At 44.0% G+C, this 16551-nt stretch overlaps 1 protein-coding gene across 4 annotated transcripts in view; it reads right to left on the reverse strand.

Annotated features, from left to right (window-relative positions):
* gbf1 (golgi brefeldin A resistant guanine nucleotide exchange factor 1) overlaps positions 1–16551 on the reverse strand; it is a 79390-nt gene extending 62839 nt beyond the window's left edge. For 3 of the 4 annotated variants that reach the window (XM_060073442.1, XM_060073441.1, XM_060073444.1), the window contains exons 1-3: positions 16218–16551; positions 15206–15309; positions 13053–13119 (exon numbers count right to left, since the gene is read on the reverse strand). In XM_060073442.1, the coding sequence (XP_059929425.1) occupies positions 13053–13119; positions 15206–15301 (163 nt within the window). In that variant the 5' untranslated portion in view covers positions 15302–15309; positions 16218–16551. The remainder of the gene's footprint in view (positions 1–13052; positions 13120–15205; positions 15310–16217) is intronic. The other variant, XM_060073443.1, reaches the window with a different exon arrangement.

Raw genomic sequence — 16551 nt, forward strand, 5'->3', positions numbered from 1 at the left:
GTCCAGGGAGTGCATTATCCTTATGAATTCATGACAAAAATCTTCCAACGGACACGGAGGTGTTTGTAAACACTTCGCTGTGCTTTCGCTCAAGAAACTGTGGAAGAGCAAAAAAAGGAAATTCTACGTTGTGTGTGGAGAGCTACTTGAGTTTTGAAGATTTATTATGTGCACTCCTCTCTTGTCGTATTTACCTCACGCCACTGGCGCTGAGGTCATCCGGCGAGCTGCTGGGTTTATTGTATGCTTGAGTGTTGCTCCTCAACCTCCTAATTTGGGGTCATTTTATGAGGATTTGAGAGTTTTCAGCAGTGTTCATTTCCTTTTACTGTGTTCAGGGCCGTTCCGAAAAAAGTTTGATAGGAAAAATTGAGATTGGCCACAGAGAAAGTATTGTATTTCAAATATATTTGGCATTGCTGGGAGATTATATCCAGTTTACAACTGAATTCTTGGTTGTGACAACTGTGCTTATGCTGCAGGCTTCGTGGTTATTAGCCCAGAACCACAAGTGGTGGGCCTCATGCACTACGCCACTTTAAAGCCATTGGAAACAGAGTGAAAGGGTGCCAACACCAAGGCTGAAAACCGACAGCGTATCGGGTTAAAAGCATTAGCAACCACATCGGCCACTTATTTGCATTTAGAATTTTTCCTCCTGATTTCAACATGGTTTTAAAACATCTAAACCCTCTTTGTTTGTTGTTGTTTGCCCTCTTAAAACATCACAGAGGGGGGAAAAAAACCTTTCCCGTTTACCAGGTTTTTTTCTGCAGCGCCATGCGTCTCCATCGCACCCAGCTCGTTCTGCACACGCAAGGCTGCGTCCATCCACTCCCACTGGCATCACGGCCATGGAATGCTGAACTCCACATTTTTCCATTCAGCAAGGAAAAGCAAGCCTTTCAAAGCCAATCAGCTAGAAATGTTGCTTTGTTTTTATTTTCGACTGAACTTCCTGGAACCTATTATGTGGCTGTCAGGGATGTATATTTAGCTATGGTAACACGGGGCCTCTTCGTCCCCTTGCGCCACTGGTCATGTCACCTCGGATAAACAGAAAAAGTATTGGTTATCCCTTTTGTCACCTTAAAAGAAGGCTGCCGTGGGTATTGTGTGTGTGTGTGTCTGTGTGTTTAAGAGAGAGAGAGGCATGGCCCGGGTGAGAGACAATAAAGGATGGGATGGCTGTGGACATCACACCAGGGAGGTGGCTCATGCTAGTTTACCGGGTGGTTTGCCAAACATTACCTTTACACACAGGATGGGATGCATTTGGGTATGCAAATAGTGAGCATTTATCGTTGTCATTAATTGCAAGTGAGAGCACACAAACACACACTAAGTCATACAGATCTGTGTTAATCAGGAATGTAAACACTTTCACAATGAAAATAAAACTAAAAACATGTCGGACTGATGACCATTCATCAAACGTCGACTCACTTTCTGGGCAGTAGTTTCTCGATTGGTCGAGGTAATCCACTAATTGCGAAGAGCTCTAGACAGCATACAGAACCATTTGTTGAGCTGAAAACCCTTTGGTATGAAGGGACACGGAACGGACATGCCCCTTTAGTCTGTTGATCTTCTACTGGATGACGCGATTAGCATTTGAAACTTTGATGTCACTCGAGAAGAGCTCTTGTTTAATCAATCCCATAATGGTCCTAACAAGTCTGCTGAGAGAGGAGTGAATCTTGGTGGATTATTCTCGATGCCACCATACAACTGTGGTTCAAGGGTCAAAGACATTCAAAGCGGATATGTTCAAAAAGGACAAATGACCGGAGGATACACTATCAAATTGTTAACCTCCACAGGACAAAGGAAGCTCAATGTGCAGCCATCATATTCCCAATTTATAAAGCCATATCCACCAGTTTTCTGAACACGTGATTTATCCCCATTTACGTGATAGCCTTTGCTATTTTTGGCGAATAAAGTAATTCAGAGGCACATTTGACCTCTAGACATCTAAAAAGGGGAAAACTAGAAAAGCTACACTAACAGACAAAGCTTTATTCTGCTGACAATCAACACCGGCCTCTCTTGACATTTGCAGCGGTGAGGATTAAGGAAAAGTCTAGGCCTGCAGTCCATTGCCTTCTCCTTTCAAATCTTCAGACATTTATTTTCCTTGGGATCGAATGGGGTGGACGACCAGCCCGCTGTTTCTTCTATATAAAGAGCAGCCCTATACATCTGAGGTGTTGAGTTCACAGGAATGTGCGCCTTGAGCCCTGGATTAGCATGACCTATACTTGACTCAACAGTAACAGTGATGCCCACTGGTTCACAAGTTCACTGGCCTGCTGACCGCCGTGTCTGAGGTACACAGCCCAACCCAAAACTCCCCTACCCTCAAAACACCCCAGCCCCCACCGCCCCCCCAGCCCACGCCATCTGAATGCTGTCCCCCTCACTCAGATCCAGGGGCAGCTCAGGCCCTCACCCTCCGAACAAACAAGACGCATGGCAACGGTTGTTCCACAAGTGTCGGACCCCTGGTCGTAAATCCAGCCTGGGCATTTCAGCACTCATAAACTGCTCAGCTCCAGCAAGTCCAGCCGGAATTTTTACTGTTTAAAACCAACAAGGACTTATCAGCATAGCTGGGATGGCTGGAGATGGCCTCGTATGGCCAAAATATGGTACGAGCTGGGGAGGGTGGCGAGAAGGAGCACGCCAAGAGGGATCGTAATTAACCAACACACAAATCACGGTGTTCAAATCAACACCTGCTTTATGACAGGATTAACGGGTTTAATCTGAGAGCTAGAACAGGATTTCAAATGAAAATATCATACAAATAAAAAAGAACCAGCACACGATTTGACAAAATGTATAAAATACACGGGTAGTATCAATATCAGAGCTTGGAGATGCTAATTATTTATTTGTCACGTTGGGAAAAAATAAAGCATCAAAACAATAATGTCTGTGTGCGTCTGTGTGTGTCTGTGCGTGTTTAAGTGCGTGTGTGTGCGTGTGTGTGCGTGTGTGTGCGTGTGTGTGCGTGTGTGTGCGTGCGCTTGGGTGGTGGTGCTCTTGAATGTATCGTCAGGTCTATTTTGCTTGCGGGCCAATCAACACCTTCTCGCGGCGGGGGTTGTTAGCATGTCTGCCGGTCAGCTGCATGGGGCGGTCGCAGCCAGGCCGGCTCGCTCCCCTGTCAGCGGGGAAGCTTTAGTCAAAATTTGTAATGGGCGGCACTGATCCACATGCTATTTAAGACGGGCCACATCAACGGCTTTGAAGGGCCCCCGCCGCAGTAAGTCACCTCTTGCTCCCCCTGATTCAATATTTACGCCCTGCAATGCAGACAGTTGTTTAATCAGCCTGTGTAGTGGACATGCCTGCCCACTAGGTCTGCTCCGCCAGCTGCCAGCTCACACCACCCACCCCCCACTCACCGCCGCCCCCGTCCCTGGACACGACAGTACTTTGACCTATTTCACCTCCACTGCGCACGCCGCCTTCAAACAACCCAGCTGCAGACCAGAAATAGGACATCTTTTAATGCCAACCTCTACTCAGAAGACCCCAGTGGAACTTCTCCCCTCCCTCCGCATCGGCGTGAAACAGAGGGGAGGGTATGGAAGGGGCGAGGGAGGAGAGAGACAACAGCAGCCACTCACTGAATTGTAACGAGACAACAACAACAACAGCAGCAAGTGGGCTGGGGGCCAAGTTCAATAAACATGGTGGTGCAGCCGACCCTGTCCCCTTAAACCCAAATACATACTCTCCAATTAAACAAACAGAAATGGATTCATACACCGTTGTACTATTCTGTTATTTAGCTGACTTTTTTTCAAAAGGGAAGTTGGATAAGAGCAGATTTTTATCCAAAGTGAGTTTGACAAGGGATTTCAGACGCAGGTCATCAAGGAGCAGGTATGGATTGTGTTAAACAATTGTTTTGCCATGGAAAAACAAAGTCTACACAATAACCTGATTCATGTGATCATGAGTTGGACCAGAAACAGAAATAACAGGACTGTTTTGAGAACGAAATTAAGTTAAACTTAAATATTAACCGGACAGGTGCAAGAAGTAATGATTTGGTAGACTGCACACATAGAAAATCATCCACATAATTTATTAAATGTTAAATTAAATTCTGCAACCAAATATTCTGCATATGCAACAATAACATATACCAAATTCAACACATCTGAAAATGAGAATCTTCGCATTGAGGAACATTGCTTATAGTTCCCCGCCAATATGTTTGCATTCCACCACACATAAGGTTGTTACATCGCCATAAAACCTCATAATACCAACATTTGGCCAGCCGTAGTTGCAGGACCAGATTTTCATGTTTCAGGATCCCGTCCACACGCTTTCAACGTCAATATAAGTGAACAAAATGCCATAAGGAAGCAGGGGGAAAGAATAAAACATCCGTCGTTTTATACAGCTATGCACAGAACCTTTGTTAAAGACAGGGTGAATCTCCAGCCATGGTGATAAATCAAAAATCACTCCTGGTACAGTCCTTCAAATACATGCGTTACAAACAACTGCGCGCCAGCCGCAATGTTCCCGGTCAAGTGTGTATCTGTGTACATACGTTCACGCATCTGTGAGAATATCAGTTTGAAACTAATGTGCAATGCAGAGCTTATCCGATTGGATATGTGAATTACAATGTCCGTGGTCACAGCATCCTTATGGACCATGAAATAACAAGCAGCTGTGTGCATGTGTGTCAAGAGACACTGTGAATGTGTGCGTGCGTGTGCGCGTGAATACATGTATGTGGGGGGTGTGGTGGGCAGTGCTGCCGAGAGGTTTGTTAACCCCGTCCATCAATGCAGTCTGGGATTCACAGTGGGGCGCGGGAGGCTTAAGGAGGTGAGCGCCGCACAAGACAGTCCATCCCAGCAATACTAATATTGGCCCTTATTTTCTACAACAACAAAAAGCACCGCACCCCCACCCGCGAGCTCCTCCACACCGCCACCGCCTAGAGAGCTGGTGGACTGTACCTTTTGATTTGGCCGGCTTTGCCACTATACTGAGGAGATTACTGAGGGTAGCCCCCACGATGCGTTCCTGCAGACCTTGTATTGTAATCATGCAGTAAAGCAATGCATGTTCATGTTCCCCCTGATCAATAGGTCACACAGGGTGGCCTGCGGTACGACCTTAGTCGAAATTATCATCATCATTATTATGTGTTATAGGTCCTCGGATGAATAAGAGGGGGCAACTTGAGGTGACTAGTGACTAATGCTATGATTGAAGGATGTTAACTGGAGAATGGAGCCAAGGATGGAGGGTCGTGCTAGCTTTGGACGATGAATTATAGGCTGTCTGACCAACACAACTGTCTGACCCACCCCGTGACCTATAAACCCTGGCACCACGCCAAGGCTCATTTACATGCAGCCGAGTTCAAGCAGGAGCTTAACGTTGTCTTCCAAATCATAACTTAACGCCATAACTTAGCCAAATGTTTCAAGATAGTAAATCACGTCAAAATGAAACTTGGTGCTGTGTGGCTTATGACAGCATCTAATCACGTCGACCACCCAAATATGGAAACAGGAAAATGTTATTCAAATACATCCCCCCCTAGGTGGTCAGTACAAAGAGAACAAAAGCATAGCAAGTGTTGCCATTGTAACCCCCTCCCCAACCCTTTGTCTCAGACACCCTGAAGCTAAACTTGCATGCTGAAAACAAACACTTAGCACCTCCAAAAATTGCCAATGCCAGGCTGTATTGTCAATCTGTACTATGCAGTCCGGCCCGCCAAAGTGTCACCACGTGCCGGCCGCCCTAGGGCTGTTTATAGACCAGACCTCCAGCGTTAGTATCTGCCGTGGGTCGTCCAAGGTGTTGAAACGTCCCAAACCCTACCTAAATACCCCCTGCTCTTTATTGGTGTTCCATGCGCACAGTGTGAAGTCATTAAAGAGGAACTCTGAACCAAAACCCTCGTTGACCCCCGGGCCAACAGCAGCGTGGTGGGCCTCATGCCAAATGTCAATAACCACCTCATAAGAACATCCTTAACAGGACATTACGACACAATCCAGGTAGGGCAGAGATAAAAAAAATAAGCCTCCAACAAATGGTTCATAGTGGACAAAACATTAGCAGAGCCTTGACCAGTATAGAAGGCTATTCCTAGGCTGTGAAGACCATGGTTAAGAGAGGAGAGGGGGGCCCTTTTGATTTTGTTTTGGGGGCTACTGTGCACTTCCGATGCTTTCCATAGCAAAACGATTGTACCTTTGTATTATCTAAATTCAGTTTTATACTATATCGTTGTTTAGAATAAATAATAGTAGGCCATCAAAGAAGGAATCAACAACGAAGAAGGTGAGGACTTTTAGGTACATTTCAGGGTATTTTCCTGAGAATCCGTGATGAACACAAGGTTCACCCGGACCAGTTTAGTTTAAGACCATCATCGAGGAGGCATCATTGTGGGTCTGAAGACCATCCCTGTACCCCAGACCGCCTTTATTCGTCAAACCCCCTATTGAGGACCAGTTTGTGTTCCCCTGAGGCTTTGTCCACTCCGCTTCAGCCATCGCCCCTAAAAATCCTCCAGCCTAGAGACCTGGGGCCGGACCACCACCAGCACCAGCCCAGGCCCACCTACCACCCTGCACAGACAGACACCCTGGAGCACTTTGATTAATGGCCCTCTGCTGGGACCCTCCATCCACTCAGCACATTGTTGAGAGGCTCTGAAACAGGACAACAGTTGCATCCCCTTTTCACACTAGGCCTAAGCCCTGCCTGTCAGGCCCCGGTTAGAGCACTGTTAACTGGCTAGATTTACAGCTACTAACCAGCGCTAGGTGGCAGGCTGTCTGGTGGAGGGAACCCCCCCCATTAAATCAAGTGACATTTGATGAGCACTATTACCACAGCGTGGGCCAGGGGATTATCTCACCGGCTTACTTGCAACACTGGCATAATTTGAGATGGCACACATCAAATGCTCGTTATTCAATGAATTGCTCCCCGTTTATCTCCTAGTTGGTTTCATTAATGTGGGCCATGTGTTTTCCTGATCACCTCAATGTGAATCAAGGCACTCTCGTACCAAGGGCCAAGTGAGAAGACTTGGAGGCTCATCGCTGATCGCCTCGCCAACTTATTAACCTTGCCAAGCGGACGTGTCCCTGGGCTATCATTCCTCCTTGACATGGAGGGATATGAAGACAGGGGGGAGCCGCAGACAGGATACTTTCCAATCCAGGGCAATGGAAACTCTGCTCTTCCCATTTAGCAACTATGCAACACCTCTTAACTCAGGTTGCTCTTTGGTGGACAGTTGATGTCAAGTCCTGCCTGCGCGAACCACATGTCCTGTGAGCTCCTTCCCCCTTAGACATCCAGTAACCACTAACACCTTCGCAGTATCTGCGCGACTCCAATGTCCAACACAGGCGTCAGCATTATTATTAAAATGTATAAAATATTTTTGAAACATTTAATTCCCCAAACAAGCTATTAAACAATTTGCTAGGCTGAGGCCCCAAGGATTTCAAAAGGAAATTATTTTTTTCTATGTATTTCTTTGTATGCACGTTAAAATAAGTATACATATGTTTACTTTTCTAGGTCAATTTATTCAACATATTTTCTTGGTTGTTATTTTACAGCAACTTAAAAATCTGTTTGAAAACAAATGAATGTGGATCTCGTGCTTGAAAGACTTCATAACTTTGCTTTGCAACCTCCTCTATAAATAACATTTGTTATAATAATTAGGACTAAACATGTAGGCCATTGACGTGACAGTGCAGACATGCAGAGAGTTTACATAAGCCAGATTCTCCTTAAGCCAAGATACTTTTGTGTGTGTAAACATATTTCCTTTAGTGGCTGACCGATATGACTTATGGGGTCGTCTTCATCTGGTATCCGCCAGCTGCACTCCGGCACCTCAATTGGAGTGATATATGTCCCAATATCAGGTGGCACAGGGGAGGGAGGAGAAGAGGGGCAGTTGAAGAGTGAGGTTAAAAGGGCAGAGGGCCGAAGCCTGGACAAGGCTGGCTGAGCACAGCTGGGGGAAGGGGTGATGGGAGGGGGGGGGGGAGGCCACGCACTTGACCTTGAAATAAGACAGAGAGACAGACAGAGACAAAGCGAGAAGCGTGCAGGCTCGCTCATGTTGACAGACATGACAGAAATATTAGATGAATTAGGACAGGTCCTAAGTTATGGGATGGATTAGTTCAATTGAAACAAAGTTTTTTTTAGATTGCAAAGATGTGAAACACTGCAAGAATGTGACTGATCTTAAGTTATGCCCTTACATGGTGGATGTGATAAAACGCAATGATTAAAGCCAAATCTATCGAATGAAAATAATACAAATAAAAATCGAGAAAATTGCCTTAAAAGATTCTTTGCGCCCTTAAAGTCACTTATACGGGTGCTGAATTGCCTGTTGCCAGGAGGTCAGCGAGATAATTACTTGAACGGGTCAGTAATAAGGTCAGCCTCCATGCTTTTCCTTTGCCGAACCCACTGCCATTGTGTCTCCCCCCCCCCCTCCCGTTTGCACCCCCCCTTCTTGAGCGGCGCCTCCGGTGCCTTGCAGGTGATTCCAGTCAATTAGAGGTGTGCTTGTGAATTGAGTTAGTGTTGGGGAAAAAATAAAAGGGAATGAAGGAAGCTGTCAGTCAAAGGGCCACTCTGGCTTGGAATCTGGCCGGCGTCTGAATCTCTAAACCTGTATTTGTATGAATAAAAATGAAGGGATTTAGGGGAGGACTGCTTCCTAGACAGACTCACCTTCACTATAGACTGAGCAAGGGTTGGTGGGGGAGGAAGAGAAATAGATCTCAAAGAAGAAAAAAAAAAAAAAAAACCTGGGACTGAAGCAGACTTCTGCATAACAAAAGGGAGGCATAGGAAGGAAAGATGTTGGGCATGGGATTGAATACAATGTATGACTGAATGAATCACTGTATCTCTATCCTACTCTCCCGAGGCATCAAGAGCGGCCGCAACACAAATCCACCGAATTATTCAACAGGGGATTCAGACAGATTTGTCTGTTTGATGTGGATCCCACACACCATACCTCAGGGTCAATGTCTTGCAAGAGGCAGAAGACTCAATCTACAGCTCAGTGATAAAAAAAAAAAATCTAATGCAAAGAAAACGTTATGGCATCAAAAAATGATCATGTCCTGCATGGGTTAAGAGATTTGGGCCTCGCTGTGCGGCCCAAACCATACCTCAGAGCCAATTTGTATCTACTAGTTACTTGTTAGCAATTCCAATGTTGTGGCTGGATTAGGCAGACCATGCAGGTCCACATAGCAGCGGTTGTCATCGGCATACGATGCATTTAGTCCCAAGCCCTCCAACTCATGGACAGCAGAAGTTTCACATGATCGGGAGGGAAAGGACTTAACAGCTCTAACGAATATTAACTACATGGAAATAAAATAACTTAAAAATTAATAGTATATAATAAATTAAGGTTAAGCTCACATCCTTATTACAAACCCTGTCTGTGAATAAACAGTCCCTCCTTAACTCAGATCATGGGTCAAGCATTCATATAAAAAAAGAAAACGTCCAACTGGGATATGTCATGTATATTCTCTAAATATTTTAAGATAAGTATTTTGGAAACTTATATTGGTCACTAAACAGTGGGGGGGTGGGGGGGGGCAAAAACTGATTACGAGAATATACTTCTGGAAGAATAGTAGAAAGCAGCCCTAAGCTGAGACATGCCATTTAAAGAGGAGCCCTAAGCCCATCTTCATCTGCTATGACTTTATAGAGGAGTGAGGCAGCGCTGAGCCGCTGCAACACATGTTCCCTGGCTGCCCATAACTGGGGTTTCTTTGTTTAGAAAAGAAAAAAAATATCCACCCACCAACACCACCACTGCTCGAATCAAGGAAAGGTCTTCAGTCTTCCAGGACTTGTAGGGAATTTTTTGTCTTTTTTTTTTTATCGTATGAGACAACACTTCCTTTCCCAGAACAATTTATCTCTCTGCTTGACAAGACCGCTAGCTATATTTACCCAACTAAAATTGCAGATGATACACCTCCAGCTGTATCGCTCTGCAAGCACACATGCCCCTGTCAATCACACAAATACAGAACCTTCAACAATGGAATGAGAGAGAGAGCGAGAGCGAGAGAAAAAGAGACAGAGAGTACACAATAAAATCAGAGAAAGAAAAAGAGAAGAGAATCAGAGAATGAATTCACAAAGAGAGCCTGTGAATCAGAGAGAGAGAGAGAGAAAGAAAAAGCCAAAATGAACGTCAGACAGAGACGATGGAGAATGAAAGAGAGAGAGGGATGCTGAGGAACCTGGTGGGGTCTAATCCATATTTTCCTTCGCTGGTTCTGCCTTGTGTTGTGAGAGGGAGCTAAGGTACACAACAGACCAAACGGAATTACTGGGCTTTCAATAAGCCGACAGCTGGGCCCGGGAGCAACACAGCCCACCCTGAAGACTTCACACACACAGTGTGTGTGTGTGTGTGTGTGTGTGTGTGTGTGTGTGTGTGTGTGTGTGTGTGTGTGTGTGTGTGTGTGTGTGTGTGTGTGTGTGTGTGTGTGTGTGTGTGTGTGTGTGTGTGTGTGTGTGTGTGTGTGTGTGTGTGTGTGTGTGTGTGTGTGTCCCCGTTCTCCCACCAAGTAGACTTGGGTGAGTGGGGTTGAAAGAGGGAAAGTGAAAGACCTAGTGCAATTTTGTTTTGCTTCAAAAAAAAGTCTGGCCAAGCACACAATTAAGCCTCTTCTTCGTTCTGTATCAGTTGAGTCTTCCAGTCACGCCAAAGTGCATGGACATGGCGATTGAGAGACATTGAGACAAGGAGTGATTTAATGTACGGTTTCTAAATATTCGTCTTTTTGCCATCGAACTTAATAGTAATTTTGACTTGATATTCCGGATGTCGTCTCACCCACAGAATGTGGGCGAGAATAAGGGTTGATGTCAAAGATATGAGCAACGCAGGCTGCTCAGTTGAAGCCATGAATCACTGGCAAGGTTTTGGTTGTTTTTTGGCACAGAGTAAAGGTTGGGTGTGAGAAGGGGTACGGTGGTTGTAGTGAGGGTGGAGGAGGACGAAGGGTGAAAATGTGAAGCAGATTCCTCTCAGGCCCCTGGAGCAGCAGTGCCTGTCCATCTCCTCTGTCGGTGGAGGCATTCCCAGGAGGAGGCCAACACACACACACACACACACACACACACACACACACACACACACACACACACACACACACACACACACACACACACACACACACACACACACACACACACACACACACACACACACACACACACACAGAGAGAGAAGACTGGAGGTCCATGTGTTGCATCTCTCCTCTGGCTGCCGGCTGCTACCGCCGCTGGCCTGCCCAGCTTCTCTGGACCCTTCCAAGCGCTCTCATTGCAAAGCCATGACGACACACAGGGTTAACCGCCGATCTGGACTGACTGCCTGGCCCCCCAGGGACCAAGGACTAGCGGCGCTCAGTTTACACACACGCGCTGGAGCTCGCACGAGATCAATCACTGTTACCACGGTTACACCGCGGGTAGCTCAGATCTTCAGTCCTCTACAACCAGAGAAACAAGTCTAGAAGCTAGACAAACGACAAGTATAGAGACGAGGGGTCCTTGTCCAAATCAACTGGTAGAGCAAGGCGTTAACACTGCCATGGTCAGGGGGTATATTCCCACTGGGGGCCACCCTTGCCAGGAATGTATGCTCTCAGGGTATTGCAAGACATAAAAGCATCCGCCAAATGGCATATATATAGAGAGAGAGCACGTGGAATGCTTTGATACAATTTGAAGCAATCACCCTAAAGACAAAAGATATTTCAGGAAAGGTGATTTGGGATTTAGGGGACCAAGGCAAGCTGGCCAATTAAGAAATTGTTAAATAGTGGTTTGACATATTAGAAAAGAAAATATATACATTCAATATTTTTTAGAAATGACACGAATTCTACTTCATTCATGTGGAATCTGCAAGGCTTTAATAAGTTTGTCACTTTCTGTCTGCATGCTATCCCTTGCGTCGTTTATCTTGTATAGTAATATTTTTGTCACATTCTAACATTCAAATATGTAGATTTAATATCACTGTATATTATGCTCCATCCAATAAATATTCAAACATTTGAGTACCTCTCCTGGTAGGCAAATAAAATAAATATAATTTTCCTCCTCCCACAAAGCACTGCTTCACCTGGAAAAATCTGTACAACAGTCGTACCCCTGCCTATAACCCCGTCCCCAACACTGTGGTGTCACTCAAAGGAGCATTTGGATAAAAGATGAGCAAACAGCAATCCTGTTTCATTGGGACTCCCGTATGATTCAGCAGCCACAAAACAGCCCCATGCACGGCGAGACACCGAGAGGAATAATATTGACAATGCGAAAGGCCACAACGTTTCTCCATGGAAATATACACCGCGCACCTGATTAAATATCATATTACTCCTCAGACACGGGATAACCCGACTCTTTACAATAGCAAATCTGAATATGTTCAACCTCGGGGTCTCAGCTAGCTAGGATTTACCCAAGTGATGTATTGTACAAGAGATACTTGGCACGGAATAAGCCACTGCTGGAACAGGAGGATCAGAAGAGGGGAATATAGCACACGGTTTCTATCTGGCGCTAGGAGCTGGTGAATGGTATTACAGAAAGACAGATACATCTATGGATATGATTATGATAAACACAGATATAATTTTTTACACTAATTTGATCGAGGGCCTGACTAACATAAAACGTGTGAATATTTTAAGAATATTTTGTTTTTTGTAATTTTTCATTTATGCATTGGCCCAATGTGGTTTAAAAATCATAAATTTAGTAATTATGGATCTATAGCAGATAAATTAGGGATATGCAAATGTGTTCGAGGCCTGAGGGATGAATAATGTGGCCGTTGAAGCCCTTGGAGACCTTGGTACCTGTGATCAAGGGCTGTACAACTCATTGAATTGAGTTGACTTGGTGATGCATCTGATTGACGTGTGATGTTTGGATGAACTTACCTTTAATGGAGTTGAGGATGTCCTTGAGTTGGGCGAAACTGCTGAGCAAAGGGTCTTGTTCTTCATCCTGGTCATAGAGTAAAAAAAGGGCACATAGTTTGCATGGTCTTGGCACCATTCAAGATGATGAGGATATCTGAGGACAAGCTGTGCAAATCCAATGCTCTGGTTTTGCATAGAATTTGAATAAAGAAGGCCCAATATTTTAGAAGTAGTGACAAATATCTGGGAAGATTCTTATTCTTAATTTTGCAACCGGATATTTGCGTTAGAATTTACTTTGGTCAACGTTTACTCGACAGACCAAACTGGTTTAGTGAGATAAATAATCGAATTAGAGTTCCAGTTAAACGTTACTTATGTTGAAACAAAAGTGTAATAGTGCAGGTTTTAAGTATAACACTTCTATAAATACAGTATTAAATACATAACATACCGTGTATACCGATTTTAATGTGAGTATTGACAATTAACATGTCCTCTGCACTACACAGTTTCATATTCAAAAACAAAGTTATACACAAAGTATACCTCGACTACATCTACATATTGCAAGGTTTCCCACAGCCATCCATGGACGAAGCGGAGAATTACCAACTGCCTCTACTGTCACTTTGCAGAATAAATGGCTGTGAAAAAACGAGATGGGGATGACGATGTGTGAGACCGTTCTCTATATGATATGCTATAATACAGGCTGATAAAATATACCCTAACAAATAGAAAACATTGATGTAATCAAACAGAGGCAGGACGATGAGGGGACGGAGCACTCCGTACTACCCGATTAGGCCCGGTATTCACTTAGGGTGGAACAGTTCTATTCAAAAGAATCGTACTGCCAGGGAAGACACGCACGGTTCGGTGCATGAACGGGTACAGTTCAGAATGGATTGAAACACAGTCGGCAAAGAAAAAAAAGACACCTAATTTAAGCTCATTTTGACAAAGCAGACATAAAATATCAGTGTTTCTAATAATTATATCATGGGGACTTTGTTAATAAGTATGACAATGACCAATATCAAATTGTCAGTGATTGTGGTGCGATTGTTTGTTGGTCAGTAGATAACATCAAGATAAGGGCCACAGTCAGATATGCTCGATCACGTGACTTTTCTGTTTGGGCACGGAGCAGGAAGGAAGCATTTGATGACAGAGAGCCTACCCTGGGGTAATAAAGGTAAAACGAACCGAACTATTAAACCCTTCTTTATCACCTACTTCCTTAAACATGCAATGCTCGTTTAGCGTTTTGATTTGAGATTGCCGTTGCAGAGCGTTCGCCCATCAAGGTTTTTAGTTGTAGATCTTTCTTTTTTTATGTCATAGCCAACCGTCAGCTATTAGTAAGTGGGAAGGGCTGCTGTATGAGACAATCGGGCATTTAGACTGCTCTAAGATAATTTTTGAGGTCAACATCAGGGCATCTCTTCTGGTTTGGGGAATCCAACTTGACTCTCAATCACATGTTCGAACACAACGTCAACAAAGCTCAACCACAGGTGTGTTGATACAATATATCTCAATACTTTCTTCTGCTCTCTCTTTCTAACTCAAAAATATTGCCTACAGCAGTCTCTATATCCGGTTTAATCAGATATGATAATGCCCATTTTCAGGGTACAAACCCAGCTTGCCACCATCTCCGAAGCACTTGCCCCTCCACTAAACACTTTTTGGTTGGTTTGTATTGGCCTCTCTTAAAGTCATCAAATGTAAGATTGAGCCCCTCTAAAATAGTGGGCAGGAGACGATTTTACGATAAGTTAAAACAAATAGTGAGCAACAGGCTTTTTCATTTGTAGAATACCGGTATATTAATTATAGGATGGGATTTTACTGATAGCATTATATGAAATCACTATCGATCAGCATTGATTACAGATGCGTCAAAATTATTTTAAGCTAGGTGAAATGTTACACATTGGGACATCGATATAAAACATGGCATGTAAATTATTCTTCTAAAGAAAAACGTTTCTGAAAGTACATTTCTGAAAGAATTCTGAAAGTATTTGTTGTCAAACAAAATTCAACAGAAGTCAGCATTTCATAACAGCGAAACTCATTGCCATTGCAACACGATACGGTCATCTCAACTTCAGAAAGTTCAGAGCAAAATAACTAAATTGAGATTGTGATGAAAGTACCAGTGGAGTGTGGGTGTTCCATCTAGAGTTCCTCTTGATTGCTCCAACCACAGTACCGATCTCTCCTTGGACGATGTAGATGTTCTTGTCCACCATCCTGCCTTCTGAAATGAGAACAGAAAAGTTTTTCTACGGATAATCGTTTCATCCGCAATACATTTTCAGAAAAACCTTGACAGGTTACCTTAGAAGATATATTGTTATGAAAATACCATTCTACATTCAATGTTGATCACATGCTGTCATCCAAAGCACCTAAGAGTGAATGCATTTAGATACATTAAGAAGGAGGTGGGGTTAGGAATCTTGCTCAGGTAGACTGCAGACATTGGGTTCGAGCCCAGAACCTGATGTAATGATGCAGTCCCCTAGGCTTGCACTCCACCCAACAGGTTAACCTTCTCATTGAAAGGATGAAATACCTTCTCTTGGGAATAAACTATCATCAAGAACAGTTTAAAATCCATACCGGTACACACAAATCCCTACCAAAAACATATAGATTACACAGGCCTAGAATACATTGACCAATCATTATGTAACAAAATATATTGATCCATTGGTAGAATGCATTGAATTGTTATGGCAATTCTCGTAGACAAACGAAGACATTAAGAAATAGTCCTTATTCCAAGGCTAAATACAGATCTTGCGAACTGTCTTCCCGAGTTTACCTGCAATAACTGGATGATCAGCTGATTAGTAAAATGACGATGCTAACCACGTAGGTCCATTACCATCCCTGCTAAAACATATAATACGACATAGACCGCACTTAACATGAGACACACTCCTCTAATGTGTAAAAATGAGTTTCGTTTGTACTAATAGCAAAACTGCGATGTGTAACCAATAAAACCGGCTGTGTTCCTGTGGTCAAGTTGGCATAACATGCTAGCTTGATATCCACGTCATATTAGCCTCAATTTCCACCTCTATCTTTCTACGGCACCATGGGTAAACGACAACATCCACAGTGCAGGTATGGTGATGTCAAGATTAAATAACTTACCTCTGTGTGGTTAAATTACCAACTTCAACACAAGATGGAGTCCTGCAGGCGAACCACTGGGCTAACTAGCTAGGCTAATTGAACAGGCTAGCCGGCTAACACTGAATAGGTAGACCAATAGGAAGTTCAATACGCGACAACAGACCCAGGGAATCTACAGTTTACGGACATTTACACCACGTGAAATACATTATCGGTAGAAATTGATTTGTAGCTTTGATAGTCGGAAATAAAAGTTTGTAATGTGTTAAATTTAAGCAGCTGTCAGTCTTCTTGGTAAACACACTGACGTGGAAAACCCTCTGTGCTCTCGGCCAACCATGATTCCTGCGTT

This window comes from Gadus macrocephalus, chromosome 15, assembly GCF_031168955.1.
Source record: "Gadus macrocephalus chromosome 15, ASM3116895v1".
In the NCBI taxonomy this organism is placed as follows: domain Eukaryota; kingdom Metazoa; phylum Chordata; class Actinopteri; order Gadiformes; family Gadidae; genus Gadus; species Gadus macrocephalus.